This window comes from Meriones unguiculatus, chromosome 7 (assembly GCF_030254825.1).
Source record: "Meriones unguiculatus strain TT.TT164.6M chromosome 7, Bangor_MerUng_6.1, whole genome shotgun sequence".
Taxonomy (NCBI): Eukaryota; Metazoa; Chordata; class Mammalia; order Rodentia; family Muridae; genus Meriones; species Meriones unguiculatus.
The window spans coordinates 26,859,448-26,880,688 of record NC_083355.1 but is presented as its reverse complement, the minus strand read 5'-3'; the positions used below and the strand labels follow the sequence as shown (position 1 = coordinate 26,880,688).

Genomic DNA, 21,241 nt, shown 5'->3' with positions numbered 1-21,241 from the left:
AAGAAGCAAAGCCAGGTGTAACAGATGGCACATGCCTGTGCTAGCATTTGGGAGGTGGAGGCAGGAGGATCAGTTCATGAACAGCCAGTGCTACACAGTGCAGAGTCAGCCTGATCTGTCTCAAAATATACTAAATGAGGGGTTGGAGAGATGGCTTAGCAGTTAAGAGCACTTGCTGCTTCCCATACTTCAGGTGGTTCACAACTGTTAACTCCAGTTCCAGGGGATCTGATGCCTCTTATGTCCAAGGACACCTGCCTTTATGTGCACATACCCACATGCAACACACACACCTACACATAATTAAAAAGATAAAAATATATCTTTAAGAACTAACTATATATAGGAGCTGGAGAGATGGCTCAGCAGTTAAGAGCACTGTCTGCTCTTCCAGAGGTCCCCAGTTCAATTCCCAGCAACCACATGGTAGCTCACGACCTTCTATACTGGGATCTGATGCCCTCTTCTGGCATATAGGTGTACATGAAGACAAAGCACACATATACATAAAATAAATCTTATTTTAAAAATACATACATATACAAAGTGAGGGGCTGGAGTGGGGTTGACCCTTAGCACCACATAAATGGAGTACGGTAGAGCATCCTGGCTACACTGGAATTAGAGACCAGCCTGGATAAGGAGAGTTGAAGACTGAGCTCTGTGGCAGGCCCATTTGTGTAGCATGCACAAGGCCTTAGGTCCAATCCCCAGGAGTGCAGAATTCTACATTCTCAGAAGCCAGGCATGTCAACCTGCAGGCGCTCCTCACCTCCTGACTTCTTCACAAGCCACCACTACCCTAAAGGTCCCCAACCCAGTGTCCACATCTGCTTCACGTCTGTGCATAGAACAACAAAAAATTACAGTGCCTTGAACACTGTGAACCAGATGTCACTTCTCCCAGTTTAGAGCTCGAACTGGCGTCCTGAACAGCAATGGGAAAGAGGTCTATGGTGCTGCCCAAAACACTGAGACTGGCCCAGATGAGTCAAAATGCCCCAAATCCTCCTCCAGCTCCATTCCATCACCCCCGGCTAAGGGTCTGCTCAGACTGAACAAGTCTTTGCTCTCTGACCACGAGGATGAGCAATTATACTCTACATTTCCTTCATGTAGGCTTTACACTGGGCACCTTGGCCTACAAATATATATATATATAATTTTTTTTATTCCCAACAAGAGCACTACAGTTTCTAGTGACTCTAGCCCTGGTTTAATCAAGAGGATGCACCCTGCTTCAATGGTTCCCTGCTTCTCCGAAGGAACCAGCAAGCTCTCTCTCTCTGTTCTCCATGACACCGATACAGAGGCACTCACTACCTGACATGGGAGTCTCCCTCAGTCTGCTGACCTCAAAACTCAGGTCATCACCATCGTGGCTCCAGCCACGACCCAACTGGTCACCTATAATTACTCAGGTAGATAACAGCCCATCATACCTCATCATTGTCCCAAACCTCAATTAACAGAGCATCAAGCAATGCCTGGTATTTGCCCTCCTCATTCTGGGGCCATTTCCTTCATTCTCAGTCTGAAGCACACTCTGATTTCCTGGGTTGGTTGGCTGTTTGTTGTTGTTGTTGTTTTGTTTTCTTTCTTTAAAGACAATCTCACTGCATAGCCCTGGCTGGACTGCACCAGTCTGGCCTCAAGCTTGCTACAACCCTCCCACCTCTTCCTCCTAAGTTCTGGAATTATGGCACGTGCCACTACATACTGTTTGTTTTGGGTTTGGGGTTAGCAAATACCAACTGTCCCAAGAATCTGGAAACTTCATCGGACATGTCTATCTTGTGAAGAGTCATCTACCCCTTAGTCAGGTCACATAACCTCCCGAGCCTACAGCAGGAACACCACCCTTCGCAGGACACCAGCTGAGGGTCTCAAGCCTACTGTAGACAGTTTTTGATTTGGGGGTAGCTACAACTTCTAACAATTCCCCTCGTAATTTTTGTTTTGTTCTGCTTTGCTTTTTTTGAGAGTTTCTCTGTGTAGCCCTGGCCGTCCTGGAATTTACTCTGTAGACTAGACTGGCCTCAAACTTTGGGATGCACCTGCCTCTGCCTCCTAAGTGCTGGCACTAAAGCCATGCACCACCTTACACACCAACTACAATTTCCCATCTCTTTTGAGAGCCTCTCAAGAACAAGATGGGCATATTTCATTTCTCATTTTTTTTTTTAGACAAGTTCTTGTGGGGTTGGTGATTTAGCTCAGTGGTAGAGCGCTTCCTTAGCAAGCGCAAGACCCTGGGTTCAGTCCTCGGCTCTGAAAAAAAGAGGACAAAATAACAAAAAGACAAGTTCTTGTATGGCCCAGGCTGACCTCAAAGAATAAAGCAGCTAAGGACAACTTTGAAGTTCTGATCCGACCTCCTGAGTGCTGGGATTACACTGCCACCCACCATGCCCAGTTACTTGGTACTGGGATAGAACCCAAGGCTTCATGCATTTTAGGCAAGACTCTACCAACTAAGCTATACGCCCAGCTTGGGGTTCTGTTGTTTGTTTTGGTTTTCTGAGACAGGGCCTCACTATGTAGACTAGGCTGACCTTGAACTCACAGAGATCGGAGTACCTCTGCCTCCTGAGTGCTGGGTGGCCTGACCACCACACCACACCCAGCTGTTTTATTTTGATTTGACAAGGTTTCACTCACTATGTAGTCCAGGCTGGCTCTGTTTCCTGAGTGTTGGGACGGCATGCCTGGGCCAAAAGGCTCAGTTTGGCCCTTTATTTCTGATGAATTCTCTGATCCCAGCAGTTTTAATAGCCTCACACATCCTCCCCAGATGTTGCTATCTCAGTGCCACAACCAAATAGGATGCAGGTGATGAGAAGGGAGATAGGCAAAGAGATGCCTGTGTATCCAAGGTGGTAGCTCAAACCACACGAACAAACAAAAGAATCTCCATGTGTATGTTGAGGCCCATATAAGTAATTTGCATATCATTTACATATGTCAGATCAGGTTATCCAGAAGCCAGTGCAAGGCTATATAGCAACACAAAGTAACTAACTCAACTGACCCAATCCTGGAGATGAAACATTTTAATCTACCAGTGGCATTTCACACTGCACAGGGAGTCACAGCACTTCACACTGCACAGGGAGTCGCAGCTCCCAGAGGTTCCTTCCAGGTCCAAGGAAGTTCCAGAAATATCTAGAGTTGCCCATCCTCTGTACGTGAGAACAGGGTAAGTACGTGGAAAAGCAGGAGCCCTCCCGTCACTCATAGATCCAGTTCTGTGCACAGCTCTTGTAATCCACCAGCTCCTCGGGCTGAAACCACAAGCTGATCTCCTTCTCTGCGCTCTCCACAGAATCACTGCCATGGATGATGTTCCTGGGTGGGGAGAGAGGCAGGATCGTTACCAAACCCAGAAAGATGAACCTGGCCACAGCGCCCTCCACTCCACCGCTGACAGCCAAATGCCATGGCAGCAGGGAAGCCAGTCCCAAGCACTTCAGAGCACGGCGAAAGAAAGGCATCAAAAGGATGACTTCCTGTGAGTGAGTGGCCCTCCTGGAAACACTAGAGTGCGAGCCTTCAGGAACACTCCTGAAGGCTCTACATTCAAGAAAGGTACAGTTGATGGGATACAGACAAGGGGGCACAGGTGACCCTCCAAGTCAGCTTCCCCCTTCAGAAATAGGAAGATGAAACTCCCATTTAAAAGTGACCGAAAAGAAAAAAAAAGGAAAAAAAAAAGGGGGGAGGGGGGAGAAGTGACCTGAAGGGGCTGGAGAGATGGCTCAGAAGCTAAGAGCACTGGCTGCTCTTCCAAAGGTCCTAAATTCAATTCCTGGCAACCACATGGTGGCTCATAACCACCTATAATGAAGTCTGGTGTCCTCTTCTGTCATGCAGGCAGAATACTGCATACATAATATAGATAGATAGATAGATAGATAGACAGACAGACAGACAGACAGACAGATAGATAGACAGACAGACAGATGGTGAAGGATAATGAATGAATGAATGGATGGATGAAAGGAAAAGGAAAATAGATACATACATACATACATACATAAAGTGTATGTTGACCTGAAACCTGGTACAATGGCTAATTCCTGTAATCCCAGCACTTGAGAGAGAGAGGGGAGGGACAGGAATCAAGAATTCAAGGATAGCCTCAACTACATGGCAATTTTGAGGCTAGTTAGCCTACTGGAGGCATTATCTCAAAAAACAACTAAACTTGGGGTGGAAGAGAGGACTCAGTGGTTAAGAACACCAGCTAATCGTCCAGAGGACCTGGGTTTAGTTCCCAGCACCCATACGGTGCTCACTGTATCTTATTCTATCTGTAACTCCAGTTCTAGGAGTGGGGGGTCCAATGCCCTCATCTAGCCTCCTTGGGCACCAGACATGAAAGTGGTACACACACACACACACGCAGGCAAACTACCCATACATGAAAAAGAATAAGTAAAAAATAAACTTTAAAAGTAAAATAAAATAAATGATAAAATAAACTATCTATTTCTAGCCTCAAAGCCCAAATTCTCATAGCAAATAATTGAATTTGGGAAAAGGGTGAAACATCGGTTCTTACCTGCCAACTTGAATGCAAAAGTCTCCTCGGATGGTCCCTGGCTTAGAGTCTGCGGGGTTGGTCTCTCCGAGCATCACCCGACCTGTCTTTACAACATTCAGTCCCTCCCAGACCTCCAAAGACAAGAGAAGAGACAGTCAAAAGAAGAGAACACACTTGGTAGAAAACCTGGCATCTGATGATTCAAAACCAAAGGCTCCCGAACAGGGCCCTCTCATTCAGACACGCAGAATGCCTTCTTGTCCCAGTACCAAGATCACCTGGTCACCCTGCCCTCCTATCCTCCCAAGATCCATGCAGATCCATTCACCTGAAAGCCATGTCCTTTTGAAATGGTAAATGTTGCTACTGAGGTAATCCCACCACCCAGAGGTAGAGTGCAGGTGGATCTCGGTAAAGCCAGCCTGATCTACATAGAGCATTCCAAGATACAGCCAGGGCTACATAGAAAGATCCTGTTGGAGACCCCATCATATTGGAGATACCAGAGTCATGGGATACCTTCCAAGAGAAAGAGGCATATGGCTGTGGAACCAGCTCAAGACAGAGAAGTGTGTGCAGTCAATAAAACTGAAAGGGGGAGATCTGAAGAGAGCTCTGACGTCAGATAGAGAGATGTACAATTTGGAGTTTGTCTTGCTTTGATCCAGTATTTCCTTACTATGTTCCCTTTCCTCCCTTTTGGAATGGTAATGTATATTCTGTGTCACTGTATCTTGGAAGTATGTGATCTGCTTTTTGACTATGATTTTGCAAGGGGTGACAGTTAAGAGATTGTCTTGAGTCTCCTAAGAGACTGGAACTTAGTGCTCTTATTTATTTATTTATTTATTTATTTGCTTGTTTGCTTTTGGATTTCTTGAGAGAGGGTTTCTGTGTAGCCTTGGCTGTCCTGGACTTGCTTTGTAGACCAGGCTGACCTCGAACTCACCGAGCTCTGCCTGCCTCTACCTCTGCCTTCCCCAAATGCTGGGATTACATGTGTGTGGCCATGCCCAGCAAACTTTGAATTTTTTTTTTTTAATTATGCATATAGTCTTCTGTCTGGATGTATACCTGCACACCAGAAGAGGGCACCAGATCTCACTGTTGATGGTCGTAAGCCACCATGTGGTTGCTGGGAATTGACCTCAGGACCTCTGGAAGAGCAGCCAGTACTCTTAACCTCCGAGCCATCTCTGCAGCCCCTGAACTCGGACTTTTAAACACTGTGATAGACTATGGGGGCTTTTAAAGTTGGACTGAATACTTTTTTTTTTTTTTTTTTTGCATTATGGTATGGTTACAAGCCTGGGGACCAGGAAGTGGAGTGTGGTGGTTTGAATAAGAGCGGCCCCTATAAACTTTTATATTTAAATGCTTAGTCACCAGGGAGTGGAACTTCTACAGAAAGATTAGGGGGTGTGGCCTTGGTGGGGGAGGTGTGACCTTGTCGGAGGAAGTGTGTCACTGGAAGTGGGCTCTTAAGCTTAAAAGCCCAAGCCAGGCCCAGTGACTCTCTCTTCCTGCTGCCTTCAGATCTGGAAGTAGAACTCTCAGCTACTTCTCCAGCACCACGTCTGCCATGATAGTAATGGACTAAACCACTGAAACTATAAGCAAGCCCTAATTAAATCCTTTCTTTATAAGAGTTGCCATGGTCATGGTGTCTCATTACAGCAAGAAAACAGTGACTCAGACAGAACCTGTCTCAAAAAAGCCAAAATAAATAAAATACTAAATATGGTACCTCCCATTACTTTCCCAGCACTGATAACATAGCATAATCCTGACACCATGTGGTCCCTGAACACTTCTCATTCCTACCTTCCTTCTTATCACCATCCATCCTAACCTTCTTTCTATATTTTAAAAAGCAAAGTTGTGTCAGTGTAAGTAGAAGAATCAAAAGCTCCACACCAGACTGGACTACCTAAGCACAGCCTGAGTTCCACAGTGAATTCTAGGACACAAGGTGGAAAACTTACATACTAAGACCTTGTCTCAATAGATCATTTCTAGAAAGAAAGAATGAAAGAGGAAAGAATATACTTATGTCGTCTCACAGCTATATCTAAAGTGTCTAAGAAGGAACTTGGCATAGATATAGCAAGCTCATTCATGAGTAACTGAGTCAGTAGTTCCCAACCTTCCTAATGCTGCAACCCTTTAACACAGTTCCTCAAGTTGTAGTGACCCCCAACCATAAACTTATTTTCATTGCCACTTCATAACTGTAATTTTGCTAGTTATGAGTCATAATGGAAATATCTGTGTTTTCTAGTTGGCTTAGGCAATCCCTGTGAAAGGGTTATCTGACCCCCAAACGCATTGCGACCCACACGTTAAGAACCAATGGACTAAGTGGTACTCTAATAAAACAAGTTCCCTGTGCTCCATGGGAAATTAACCAAGCAGGTTTTTCCCAGTCCTGGGTCTTGAGCTTGGCAAACACAAGTACATTTTCTTTGGTGGATCAGAGAGACAATTCTCATCTTACCTGGCTGTCCCACCAGCCTATTCCCTTTACAACAAAGAGGACCTGGCACTCAACAAAGGAAGTGCAATACTCACTCTGCTCTACTACCAAGTGAGTCATTCCCATCAACATCCCACACAGCCACACTCACCATAGCAACCACTGGTCCTGAGTGCATGTATTTCACCAGGCCAGTGAAGAAGGGACGGTCCTTCAGGTCAATGTAGTGCTCCTTGAGAAGGTCCTCTGAAGCCTGTTACAGAACAGACAGTGAGAACTGGCTCCAGGTCCCTAAGAACCCTAGGTTTTCCTTTGTTTCTCAAGTCCATAGCAGATTGTATAGCCCTCTATAGAATCATGGCAGATATCTCTTCTTCCATCCTTCACCAAATCTTGTATCCTCAACAACAGAAATGTCAGGGTAAGAGAGAAAAATGGACTTGGAGGCCAGACAGACTCAAGCTACAGTGACAGCCACTTCACTGTCTGTGCTACCAGGCACATTATCTCACCTCCTTTAGCCTCAGTTTCCTCTTAGCAACTATGAAGACAGGAATAAGTTCCTGTCAGAGCTGTCATGAGAGATGGAGAAGAAACATGTACTTAGCATATAGTATTTTGCGGGTTCATTTCTTTGCACCTCCAGGATCTAAATTACTATGCAAGTCCACACTTGGCTCTCATTATTCCACCATGCTCTCCCCTTAGCATTAAGTCTACTCCTTATACTTTTTAAAAAAAATTGGTGGCTGGAGAGGAGGCTCGGCAGGCTGCTCTTGAGAGTTTGGTTTCCAGCACCCATATCAGGTGGCTAACATCTTGTAACTCCAGTTCTAGGGGTTTTGATACCATCTTCTGGACTCCAGATGCACCTACACACACAGGTTCCAGGCTAGCCAAGGCTACACAGTGAGACCCTGTCTCAAAAACAACAACAGTAAAATAATAATAATATCCTCAACACTGCAAATTAAATTCAATTTAAAATGCACTAGGAATCATAGCCCTGGCTGTCCTGGAACTTGCTCAGTAGAGCAGTCTGGCCTCAAACTCAAGAGATCTGTCTGCCTCTGCCTCCCAAGTGCTAGGATTAAAGGCATGCACCACCACCACAAGGCCCAGGAGCCAAAATTATATTGCTTTAATGGGAAAAAAATATTGTCATCCTAATATATTTGTGTTGAGAATTAGAATTCACATTGCATAAATTTGTCTGAAGATGGTTTCTTGGCCAATCAATCCTTGGTATTTATTGGAATATTGTTATCCGAGCAGGTGGCTCATGCACATAATCCCAGCACTTAGGATGATTGGAAAGGAAGGTTCCAGACCAGCTGCGCTTAATTATATATGTATATACTTCATAGGTTTATTAGAATTGTGTCTGTTCTGTCAGGAGCATCCCACAAACAAAACTGCAGTTTTCTCCCCGAAAGTCCCATGTATCAGTCAATGCCTAGCACCATCAGGTAGCAATTAGTAAAGCAAAGACTGTCTTCCCGACAACCTACTTCCAAGGCTGGGGGGGAGGGGTTGGAGAGATAGTCTCTAAAATTATCTGCTTAGAAAGCTAACGACCAAGAGCTCCAAAAACGCCCAGAGCTGAGTCAAAAATTACAGCTCTGCAGTAAGAGGTGGGATTCTGTGATGTTAAGACTATTTTTGAAAGCCCCAAATGACTCGGTTTGTTCCAAGATTCAGCCAACATGCTTAGTCACTGAGAGGTTTTCAGGTTCCAAGAGACAGGAGACAAGACAAACACAGAAGAAGTTCTGCAGGGTTTCACTATGCTCCGCAAAACCAACACAGGAGGAGCGAGGTCTACTCACCTGCATAAATTTCAAACCAACAAGGCGAAACCCCTTCTGTTCAAAACGCTTGATGATCTCACCCACGAGCCCCCGCTGGACCCCATCAGGCTTGATGGCAATGAAGGTACGCTCACTGTTGGCCATGGTCCTGGGAACAGATGAACACAGAAATGAAACAGGACCGAAAAGACCCTCATCATAATCCTTCTCTCAAGAGGATTACTCCCATAAAACTGGCTTTCATCTATTATGTCTACCCCAGGTCTCTCTAGTAAAATCCCAATCGCTGCCCAGTTCACTCACCAATGAATTATTATGCTGATGTGGGGAAGGGTGCAAAAGCAGAAACTGTTTCAAAAAGCAGAAATCTATTCCATTTAATTTAATAAGCTCCTCTTGAGCTTCACTTAATACTTTGATGGGACTTAATTGATGGGTATTAATTCACTTAATACCCTGCACTTAATACTTTGATGGGACTAAGGAAGGAAATGTAAAACTAAGCCACACTCACTAAAAAGCCACCATTTTTTCCAGTAATACAAGTGAGGGGAAACTGCACTGATGTGGTTTTCCTTCTGAAAGTTACATCTGGCACAAGACACTTTGACCTACAGCATTAGAACCAGCTTTAGAGAATATGTCACGACAATCATTTTCATTTTACAAAAAAAAAATGAGACTTCCTGGCCCTCTGCGATTTGGGATACGTCTATGGATGTAATGAGAAAAACCAAACCTGAAGATGCATGCCTTAGGAAGGCTAAGGCAAAAGGACAGAGAATTAGACCAGCCTGGACAACATAAGACTCTGACTCCAAAAAAAAAAAAAAAATAAGAAAGAAAGAAAACAGAGCCGAGTGTAGGGCACATGTCAATGATTCCAACCTGAACTGGGCTCCATGAGACTGTTTCAAAAACAAAACAAAAGGTATACTACCTCTGCTCCATGATGGATGGGGGACAGACTCAGAAGGCTCTAAACTTAGCCCTGCCTGGGGAACTACTGGCAATTAATAGTTGGGAGTGGGTGGGTGTCATTATCTTCTGTGGTTCAGCCATGAGTAAACTGTTCATGCTCCAGTAAATAACTCCTCCATCCATCAAGCAAGCAACTCTAATTAAACTCAGTGACACACACACACACACACACACACACACACACACACGCGCGCGCGCGCGCAGAAAATATTTAAGACATGTAAATAGGAGGGAACTTGTTGGAAGGAGCTCAGCAGGAGCAGGTGAGAAGAGAGAGTGTAAAGGGGATGAAATTACTAAATATATTACATACATGTATACAATTTTCAGAGAATAAAAAGATAAAAAAATTGAAAGTCCATCATGTAAGAATAGCAACTAACATTAGACTATATATTTGGGGAAAGTGCAATGAGTACTGTGACTAACCAATGAACAGTAAAATTATGAGAGAAGCATAGCACAATATCTAACACAGGACATCTTCCAGGAAGGAAGATACCTGGGGAGCATCCATTCCAGAACTTTCCATTTCCAGGGAACACGAGTCTCACAAGATGAAAGGAGACTCCACCTTGAAAGACAATATCTAAGACGACAGCAACAGAGACAGTTCCTGCCTCTGACTTCCTGAACTTGGGTTAACCTCTAATTTTATTCCCTAAGAAGGGGGCCTGAGACAGCTAGATGGCTCAGTGGGCAGAGGCTTTTGTACCACAAGCTTGAGTCTGATCCCTCAAACCCCCTCCACGAAGCTGTCTTCTGGTGCGCACGTGTGCTAAAGCATGCATGCACAAAAACGCAAATAATGACTAATTATTACTGATCATCTTTGTTAGTGCCTTCCTCCCCTCTCCTGCCTCCCGGATCTGTGACCTGCATAAAAGGTTGATTTACTCCAGTACCTCTCTTTGATACACTGGGAGCAAAGGGCATGCCCTAAGTGGCAATCACACCTTCCAAAGGGAGACAGACAGAACCCACAGACTAGCTGGAGGATCTCTCAAGGAACGTGGAGCAAGCATAGATTCCTCAGAAATGGCCTACACCTACGAGGCCAGAAACAGCCCCGCTGAAACCCTCTGCACACCGATCACACACCAAATCCTCTCTCTTTTTTTTTCTCTCTCTCTCACACACACACACACGCACACGCCATTTATTCAGCGAGTATTGCTGGAGTACCCAGCTCTGTGCCCAGCACCGGTCTGGAAGAAGAGCAGGGTGCAGCCCCGCCGCGCAGCCTCACAGGAACTGCAGCCACGGACAAAGGCGAGCCCACGTGGCGTGTCAGGCTGACAGGTCGGTGCCTGTCCACGGCCACGCCTGCGCGCTTCCCCAGCACCTCTCGGCGACTGCACCCTTTATTGAACGCCCACCTCCCTCTCCGGCCAGCTAGACCCTCGACCTGTCTCCTTCCCCCTCCGCACCCGAACCCCGCTCACCCCTTCCAGCTCTTTGACTCCCGCGGCGTCTGCCTGCACCGGAAACGCGCGCGGCTCGCGCGGAACCCTTTCCTACAGCTCTGATCCGGGGGAGCGCTTTCGGCGAAACACCGCCGGTCCCCGCTTCCTCTGGTGAGTAGGAAGTTATTCTAGGAACCACTCTTCCAGCGTTTAACTTCCGACGCTGGGTGTGGTGTTTTGGGTGAATTTTTTTTTTTTTCCCAGCTCGCGGCCATCTTTTGTTCCCGGGGACCCACTTCCTCCGGTCCCGAGAAAATTTGGTCTCCCGCCAGGTGGCGCTCACATTGCATGAAGTCACAACTAGAGCGTCAGTGCATGCTTTCGTCCTGTCAAGTGACCAATGTACTGTGTGTCCGGCTGGCACTATTCTAGAAGCTTAAGGATAAAGCAGTGCGCTCACCAGGCGTTTCTGGTGGGGTTGAGAATTGAGACAGAGAATATAAAGAATATTGATAGTGAATGCACAGTGTTATGTAAGAACCGAGCAGGGGGGGAAAATAAGGTTACGAAATCTCTGCAGAAGTGATACTCAGATAGACCTACAGGAAGTTCAGTTATAAGGGAGCAAGCCTGTGATTACCTGAAAGCCAAGAATTACAGAGAATACTGGATGGTAGGAAACGCAGGGGGAGGATATTTCTTATTATCCTTGTTTGCAGGGTCTCGCTACGGTAGCCCTGACTCTCCTGGAACCCACTGTGGCTGGCCTCCACCCACAGAGATTATCCCTGCCTCTGACTCCTGAATGCTAGAATTAAAGGCATTTTTATTGTTTACTATTTATCTGTAAACGTGAATGTCTGTGTCAGATTCCCTGGAGCTAGAGTTACCAACAGGTGTGAGTGATCTGATGTGAGTGCTGGGAATCAACTTGGGTCCGAGGCAAGAACAGTGTGTGTTCTATAACCACTGGACCAACCCTCCAGGACAGATATTTTTTTTTTTTTAATAGAGACTAGGCTGTTGCTCATCGAGAAAGGCTTTACCTTAATGGATCCACAGCACTGGGAAGGCTGAGGCAGGAGCATCAAGATTTACAGGCCACCTAGGTGAGACAGAGAATGTGTCCCTCTAAAATAAATAAAAACAAACAAACAAATAAATAAATAAGTACATAACAAACCCTTGGGAGCACAAGGCAGGCAAAACATCTCTGTGAGTACAAGGCAAGCCTGATTTTCACAGTGAGTTCCAGGCCACTCACAGCAACACAGTAAAAGCTTGTCTCAAGAAAGAAAAAGAGAAAGAAAGAATGAAAGAGAGAGAGAGAGAGAGAGAAGGAAAGAAGGAAGGAAGGAAGGAAGGAAGGAAGGAAGGAAGGAAGGAAGGAAGGAAGGAAAAAAGGCAAACACATAGTCCACTTACAAGATGGGGGGGAAAAGACAAGAATAGATATGTCACAGGCAGAATATAAAGATGGCAGGGGGCCTAGAGAGATGGCTCAGAGGTTAAAAGCACTGGTGGCTCTTCCAGAAGTCCTGAGTTCAATTCCCAGCACCCACATTTTGGCTCATTATTAACCAATAATGACGTCTGGTGCCCTCTCCTGGTATGCAGATAGTATGCAGGCAGAACACTGTATACATAATAAATAAATATTTAAAAAATAATAATAAATAAATAAAGATGACAGGGAAAGGGAGGGAAAAGAAGGACTATTGTTATAGCTCAGTGGGTAGAATATCTGTTTAGAATGCACAAGGCCCCAGGTTCAATCCCCAGCGTTACCTTCACTGGGTATAGTGATCACTATATGACTATGAATGCATGCCTGTCAACCCAGCACTTCTGAGGGTGGGTGCAGGAAGATCAGAAGTTCAAGGTCATCCTTAGCTACACAATGAGTTTCAAGTCAGTCTAGACTTACCCAAGAAATAAAAAGAAAAGAAAAAAAAAATACCAGACCTAGTGGCTCATGCCTGTAATCCCAGCAACCATCAAGGCTGAGGAAAGAGAACCACCTTGAATTCAAGGCCAGTTCTGCTTATGTGGGGATTTCCAGACCAGCACACACACCAAGATGTTTAACTTCATTAGCTATTAGAGAAATGTGAATTAAAACCATGATGAGATACCAGTACACTTAGAAAAATGGTAAAATAAGACATAGTGAGCACCCTCAACTTTTGGAAAGCTCAGTCAGGAGAACTGAAAGTTCAAGGCCAGCCTGAACTACAACAGCAAGAAAGTGTCTTAAATCTTGGTATGCGAGAGGCAGGGAGATCAGGAGCTCAAGGTCACCCTATGCTGCTTAATAAATTTGAGCTTGGGTTACATAATACCCTATCTTTTAAAAAAAAAAATCCCTAGAAAAAGGGAGAGCCCACTAATGACAACACCAAATATTATTATTGATGAGATGAAATAGATTTTTTTTTAATTTTAGTTTTTTGAGATGGGGTTTTTCTGTGTAGCCTTGGCTATCCTGGACTCCCTTTGTAGACCAGGCTGACTTAGAACTCACAGAGATCTGCCTGCCTCTGCCTCCCTGTGTGCTGAGATTACAGGTATGTGCCACCGAGACTCCTAGATCTAGATATTTTTTAAAGATTTATTTATTTTATTACATATACAATGTTCTGCCTGCATGTACACCTGAACACCAGAAAAAGGCACCAGATCTCATTATAGATGGTTATGAGCCACCATGTAGTTGCTGGGAATTGAACTTGGGACCTCTGGAAGAGCAGCCAGGGCTCTTAACCTCTGAGCCATCTCTCCAGCCCTGGATCAAGATTCTTAGTGGGAATTTATTATGACTGAAAAAATTCACTTGCTGGTTGGAGATTCAAACAGTGGTAGGACATTTACCTAGCATATACAAAATCATGAGCTCAGTCTTTTTGTTGTTGTTTTGTTTTGCTTTGTTTTGAGACAGTATGTCTCTTTGTAACAGCCTGGCTGTCCTGGAGTTTGCTCTGCAGAACAGTGGTCTCAAACTCACAGAGATCTGCCTGCCTCAGCCTTCTGAGAGATGGGATTAAAAGCATGTACAATCACCACCCAGCCCCTGAGCTCAATCTTTTTTTTTCTTAATAATTTATTTATTTTTTTATGTGTGAAGGTGTCAGATCCCTTGGAATTGGTGGTACAGACACTTGTGAGCTGCCATGTGGGTGCTGGGAATTGAACCTGGGTCCTTTGGAAGAGCAGACAATGCTCTTAACCACTGAGCCATATATCCAGCTCCAAGCTCAATCTTATATTGAAGAAAAAAATCCACCTGTAGCTATACTCCTATAGTCCCAACTACTATGGAAGCTGAATCAAAAGAGTCACTTTAGCTCAGGAGTTCAAGGCCAGCCTAGGAAACACAGTGAGACCCTCACCTCTGAAAAAAAAAATTACCTAGATTGTAGCAAAAATTAAATACTGAATTATTTCATTTATGTAACATTCTTTGGGTGTGGTGGATCAGATCTAAGATCTCACAGATGCTAAGCATATATGCTACCACTGAGCTCCATATATCTCCAGCCTGTATAGAACATTGTTAAATAACGAGAAATAGAGAATGAATTAGCAGTTACCAGATGTCAGGGGGATATAAAGGATACAAATATGTTAACAAAGAAGTACCATAAGGAAATTCTGAAATAAATGACTGTATTAAGGGATTGAGAGTAAGGCGCTCAGACTTACCTTTTGCCTCAATCTTTTTTTTTAACATTTATTTACTTTTATGTGCATTGGTGTTTTGCCTGCATGTATGGCTGTGTGAGGGTGTCAGATTATGGAGTTACAGATAGTCGTGAGCTGCCATCTGGATTCTTGGATTTTGAACCTGAGTCCTCTGGAAGAGCAGCCAGTACCCTTAACCACTGAGACTTCCCTCCAGCCCCTTGCCTCAATCTCGTGAGTGCTAGGACTACCGATGTGAGCTATGAGGCCTAGCCTATTTCAGTAAACTTTGGTTGTTGTTTTTGTTTTTTGGTTGGTTAGTTAAATAAATAGTTAAATAAATAAATAAATAGCTAAATTGTTGGTTTTGTTTGTAATTTGTTTGGAAACAGGGCCTCGTGTAGCTCAAGCTGGCCTCAAATTTATTATGTCACTGGCCTAGTTCTGTATCTTGACTATGATGGCAATTGCCTAAATGAACACATAAAACAAAGCTTTAAGAAATCCTAAGTACACAACTTAAATAAGCACAGGGAAGACTGATGGAAGCAAAATTCTGGCTGGTACCAAGAATGAGAGTTTTATGGGTTTGTTTTTTTTGTTTTGCTTTGGTTTTTGTTTTCCTTGTTGTTGTATGGAGGTTCTATGTGGCATTTAATTCCTTATGTAGTCCAGGCTGGCCTCCAATTTACAGCAGTTCTTCCCTAGCCTCCCTGGTGCTGGGATTATAGGTTTGAGCCACCATATCCACCTGATTTCCTGGTCTTAGGTTTTGTTGTTTATTGTTTGTGACAATTTCTCTTGTAACCCAGGTTGGCCTCAAAGTTACTAGACAGCCAAAATGACCTTAAACTCCAGTCCTCCTGCGTCTACCTCCCAGATGCTGGTGTTACAGATATCTGCCCCCACACTGAGGCTGAAACAAAAGGAACACAAGTTCAGCGTGTGCTGGTGCTGCTGAGTGACATTAAGCCAGCCCAGGCACTTTTGTGAGACCCTGTTTCAAAATGAAAAGTACGAAGACAGCTAGGGATGTCAGCTCGGGAGTGGAGCGCTTTTGCAGCATGTGCAAGCCTCTGGCTCAGTCACCAGCACAACAAAACTCTCGAGCTTTTCTTCACAGGGTTTTGTCTTGACACCGTGTCCCGTGGTATAAATGAACATCCTGGCCAAATCTTAGTAGACAGCAAGTCCCTTCTCCCTCAGCCAGTGGCAGAATAAGAAAACTGACAAGTGGTTGAGACTAAAGCAGTCGTCCAGGTGACAGAGATGCTGATGATGCTGACTAGCAGGGCGCCGCGGCACACACCTGCAATCCCAGCACTCAAGGAGGCAGAAGCAGGCGGATCTCTGTGAGTTCCAGGCCAGCCTGGTCTACAAAGGGAGTCCAGGACAGCCAAGGCTACACAGAGAAATCCAGTCTTGAAAAACGGAAAAGGAAAAGCAAGCAATGTTGACTGAAGAGCTAGATATATGTGAGTAGCTTCAGAATGTACATTTACATTAAGCCCATGTCATGCTGACGGTTATGATGTAGAACATGACTGAAAGGAGTCGGTGTTGTTGTTGTTGTTTTCTATTTTTGGAAATGCATGCTGGTGCACATATGTAATCCCAGTACCAAAAGCAGAAGGATCAGGAATTCAAGGTCATCTTCAGCTACATAGTGAGTTCAAGGCCAGTCTAGGATCCATAAGACCCTGTCTCTAAAATAATAAAATAAAATAAAATAATAAAATAATAAAATCACCTCAGTGATTGGGGTGCAGTTCTGTTGTGCCTTCATAAGATCTGTATACAGAAAGATCACATGGCCACTTGCCAAAACTCAGGGTTCCATTCAGTAGGTCTGTCATGAAGCCTGAGAGTTTGAGGTTTCCAGACCTGTTGGTTTGGAGACTTTTCAAGGCCATATCAGAGCTGGGTTCTTGTGTGTGTTGGGGGTGGCTGTTATTTTATATCTTTTTTTTTTTTTAATTTTTTGAAAAAGACTTAAAATAGGTTTGGGGTAGAAGGCCATGTACCTTGGCATGTATGTAGGGACCAGAGGACAGTTTGATGCACCCATGTGATCCTTCCATGGCATGTGTTCTAGGGTCAAACTGAGGTCATCATGCTTGGCAACAAGAGCCTTTACCTACTGAGCCACCTCACTTGACTTGTTTTGTTTTTCAGCCAGGTTCTTTTGAAGTATCTAAGCTTTGTTAGGAGTTGGGAGGCTCATTGGGCAGACGCTAAGGAAAAGAGATAACAGGAAGGCCTCATGGCTTCCTGGAAGCATGCTAATTATATGACTCTCCCCTCACCTTCCTTGCTAGCCATGCACAACCCACCTGGCCTTCTCCAGGCAAATGCTCCATGACCTAACTCAGAAAATTCTAGGAATTGAAACTAAAAGAAAGTTTTATGGATGTAGTATTTTATGAATGTAGTTAGGGTTCTCTGAAGGACAGCACCGATAGAATGAACGTATATAACTGGGCAATAGAGACATGCACCTTAGCCAGCACTGGAGAGGCAGGCAGATTTCTGAGTTTGAGGCCAGCCTGGTCTCCAAAGTGAGTTCTAGTATATCCAAGAATACACAGAGAACCCCTATCTTGAAGGGAAAGAAGAAAGGAATATATATAATGTATACATATGGTTTATTAAAGTGGCCTCCAGGCTGTGGTCTACCTAGAGCAACAAAGCCTGTCTCCTGACAGAAAGGCCAGAAATCTGGTTGTTGTTCAGTCCAAGAGGCTAGTTGTCTCCCCGCTGGTCTTCAGTCTATGTTGGAATCTGAAGAAGTAGGTTCAGATACCAGCAAAGGGATGCCTAGGCAGCAGGATAAACGAACTGGCCATCGAGAAAGCTAGCAAGCAAAATGCAAACACTTCCTCGTTCTATGTCCTTGTATGCGGGGTGCCACCAGAAGGTGCTGACATCATAGATAATCAAAGCATGACATGGTCAGATTTAGGGTGGGTCTTTCCACCTCAAGTAATCTAATCAGGACAATCCCTCTCAAGCCCAGCCCCTTGGGTTTTAGTCGATCCCAGATGTGGTCAAGTCGACAACAAAGATTAGCCATCACTGGCACGTTAACCTGCCCAGAAGTGGGGATTTCAGATTGACTTGAAACTCCCAGCATGGAATTCACTGTCTCTGCTAGCAGGCTACTCACTGGCCTTCAGCCTTTTCTACTTAACTTGTTGGTGTGTGTGTGTGTGTGTGTGTGCTTTTATGTTACTAGGAATCAAACCCAGGGCCTCATACATACTAGGCAAACACTTTCCACTGTGCTACGTCCCTAGCCCCATTTTTGCTTTTCTGTTTTTTTAATTTTAAGACAGGGTCTCACTAACATTGCTCAGGCTAACCTAGAACTTACTGGGTAGCCCAGGATTGACAAATCTCCTTCAGACTTCCGGGTACTAGGATTATGGGTATTTGTCACCATACATATCTGTAATAGTCGGGGGGGGGGTCTCTAGAGCAGTGGTTCTCAACCTGTGGGTCCTGACTCCTTTGGGGTTCTAATATCAGAAGTCCTGCATATCAGATATTTATATTACAAGTCATAACAGTAGTAAAATCACAGTTGTGAAGTAGTCATGAAATAATTTTACGGTTGGGGGGGTCACCACAACATGAAGAACTGCGTTAAAGGAAGGTTGAGAAGCTCTGCTGTAGAGGAATAGAACTTATAGAATGAGTCTCTATGTATATAGAGAGAAGGGGGATTTCTTACAGCCTTGTTCCAGCTAGTCCAGCAATGGCTGTCTACCCACAGAAGGTCCATTAGATCTTCAGTCCACCAGGCTGGTCCTCAGTATACGTCAGGATCTGAAAGAGGTAGGCTTTACTGCCAGTGAAGGAACGAACTTGCCAGGAAGAATGAGACCCAGCAGGCAAAGAGCAAGCTTCCTTCTTCCATGTCCTTCACATAGGCTGCCAGCAGAAAGTGCGGCCCAGATTCAAAGTGGTTCTTCCCACTTCAAATGATTTGATTAAGAAAACATCCCTCCCCGAGCACAGCTGTGATAATCCCAGCACTTGAGGAGGCAGAGGCAGGTGGATTGCAGTGAGTTCAAGGCCAGCCTAGACTATAAGCAGGCCAGCCATGTTAAACATGTTATTTAAATATATTAAAAATGTAGCAAAAATAATCAATGAAGCAATGTTTAATGAACTTCATTAATTATATCAACTATTGTCAAAGGGAAAAGAATGAGCCTGATGGCTCAAGTAACCTCCCCCAGTAAAGAACCATAAAACAAAAGAAAAGAAAAGAAAAAGCAAAAACAAAACAGAAAAAGGAAAAGAGTAGCCATGTGTAGTGACTTATGCCTGTGATATCCCAACAACTTGGGAGATTAAGGTAGGGTATCAAGAGTTCAAGGCCAGGGGCTGGAGAGAATTTTTTTAAATAATTTTTTTAATTTTTTTATATTAATTACAGTTTGTTTACTTTGTGTCCCAGCTGTAGCCCCCTCCCTCATTCCCTCCCAATCACACCCTCTCTTCCTCATCTCCTCCTTGCCCCTCTCTAAGTCCACTTATAGGGGAGGTCCTCCTCCCCTTCCATCTGACCCTGGCTTATCAGGTCTCACCAGGGCTGGCTGCAATGTCCTCCCCTGTGGCCTAGCTAGGCTGCTCCTCCCTTGGGGGGCTGGGGAGGTCAAAGAGCTAGCTATAGAGTTCATGCCAGAGATAGTCCCTGTTCCCCTTACTAGGGTACCTGCTTGGATACTGAGCTGCCATGGGCTACGTCCAAGCAAGGGTTCTAGGTTATATACATGCATGGTCCTTGGTTGGAGAATCAGTCTCAGACAAGCCCCTGTGCCCAGATATATTTGGTCCTTGTGAAGCTTCTGTTCTCTCCAGCTCTTACTAACTCCCCCTTCTTTCATATGATTCCCTGTACTCTGCCCAAAGTTTGGTTATGAGTCTCAGCATGCTTTGATACACTGCTATGTAGAGGCCCTCTATGGTAGGCTCCTATCCTGCTTCTCGTTTTCTCCTACTTCCAATGTCCATCCTATTTGTCTTTCTAAGTAAGGACTGATCTTCTTACCCTGGGTCCTCCTTCTTGTTTAGCTTCTTTAGGTGTACAGATTTTAGTATGTTTATGCTATCTTATAGGTCTAGTATCCACTTATAAGTGAGTATATACCATGTGTGTCTTTCTGCTTCTGGGTTACCTCACTCAGGATGATCATTTCTAGGTCCCACCATTTGCCTACAATTTTCATGATTTCCTTGTTTTTAATTGCTGAGTAGTATTCCATTATGTAAATGTACCACAATTTCTGTATCCATTCCTTCATTGAGGGACATCTGGGTTGTTTCCAGGTTCTGGCTATTATGATAAAGCTGCTACAAACATGGTTGGGGGCTGGAGAGATTAACTCAGAGGTTAAGAGCACTGACTGCTCTTCCAGAGGTCATGAGTTCAATTCCCAGTCAACCACGTTGACTCACAACCATCTATAATGACATCTGGAGGCCTTTTCTGATGTGCAGGTATACATGCAGGTGAACACTGTATACATAATAAATTAATCTTTTAAAAAAAATTCAGTTACAAGGCATGTTGTCCACCAAAAGAAAAATCCAAAAACTCAAATGAAACAACAGAAGTAATAAACCAATGAGGGTTTTTCTTCCCTCATTAACAGAGAAAAAAGACATGGTTCTATTTGTTCATGTTTATACTAATACAGCAGAAGAGCTGTAACTTAGACCTTGACCCGATTGGCTAACATCTGAGTTAACAGAGAGGCTGAAAAAAAAAAAAGTCTAAGAGGAGACAGTGGGCACCATCAATAATCAAAGTGTGAGCTGGGCACGTTGGTGCACCCCTGCAATCCCAGCAGCCAGGAAGGCAGAAGCAGGCAGATTGCTGTGAGTTTGAGGCCAGCCTGGTCTACAAAGTGAGTCCAGGACAGCCAGGGCTAAACAGAGAAACCCTGTCTCAAAAAACAAACAAAAAAAGAGGGAAAAAATCCAATTGTGACATGTCATATCTTCTGGATTATGTGGTCAAGGAATAATTTCTTGATGGATTCCTAGGATAAACTGACAAGATTTTCACCTGATGAGAACAGCAAGTTAAGGTAATGACAGTGCTTAAGAGCATGGGTGTGTTTTCAAAACATGTAGGTGTGGCTTATGACTCTGTCACTTCTTCACTTTTTTTTTTTTGAGACAGGGTTTCTCTGTGTAGCCTTCACTGTCCTAGACTCCCTTTGTAGACTAGACTGGCCTTGAACTCACAGAGATCCACCTGCCTCTGCCTCCCCAAGTGCTGGGACTACAGGCGTGTGCCACCATGCCTGCCTTTTTTTTTTTTTTC

General features: G+C 44.4%; 1 protein-coding gene across 3 annotated transcripts; it reads right to left on the bottom strand.

Moving 5' to 3' along the window:
• Positions 1–3,035: 3,035 nt before the first annotated feature.
• Nme1 (NME/NM23 nucleoside diphosphate kinase 1) lies at positions 3,036–11,403 on the bottom strand. Of its 3 annotated transcripts, none has more exons than XM_021643119.2 (5): positions 11,260–11,403; positions 8,852–8,981; positions 7,174–7,275; positions 4,565–4,677; positions 3,036–3,348 (listed from the first exon to the last, which is right to left on the bottom strand). In XM_021643119.2, the coding sequence occupies exons 2-5, from the start codon at positions 8,975–8,977 to the stop codon at positions 3,231–3,233; spliced, it is 459 nt and encodes a 152-aa protein (XP_021498794.1). In that variant the 5' UTR covers positions 8,978–8,981; positions 11,260–11,403; the 3' UTR covers positions 3,036–3,230. The 3 variants fall into 3 exon arrangements, with proteins under 3 accessions (XP_021498794.1, XP_060242949.1, XP_060242950.1); XM_060386966.1 differs by lacking the exon at positions 11,260–11,403 and adding an exon at positions 11,000–11,138; XM_060386967.1 differs by lacking the exon at positions 11,260–11,403 and adding an exon at positions 9,137–9,151.
• Positions 11,404–21,241: the final 9,838 nt, after the last annotated feature.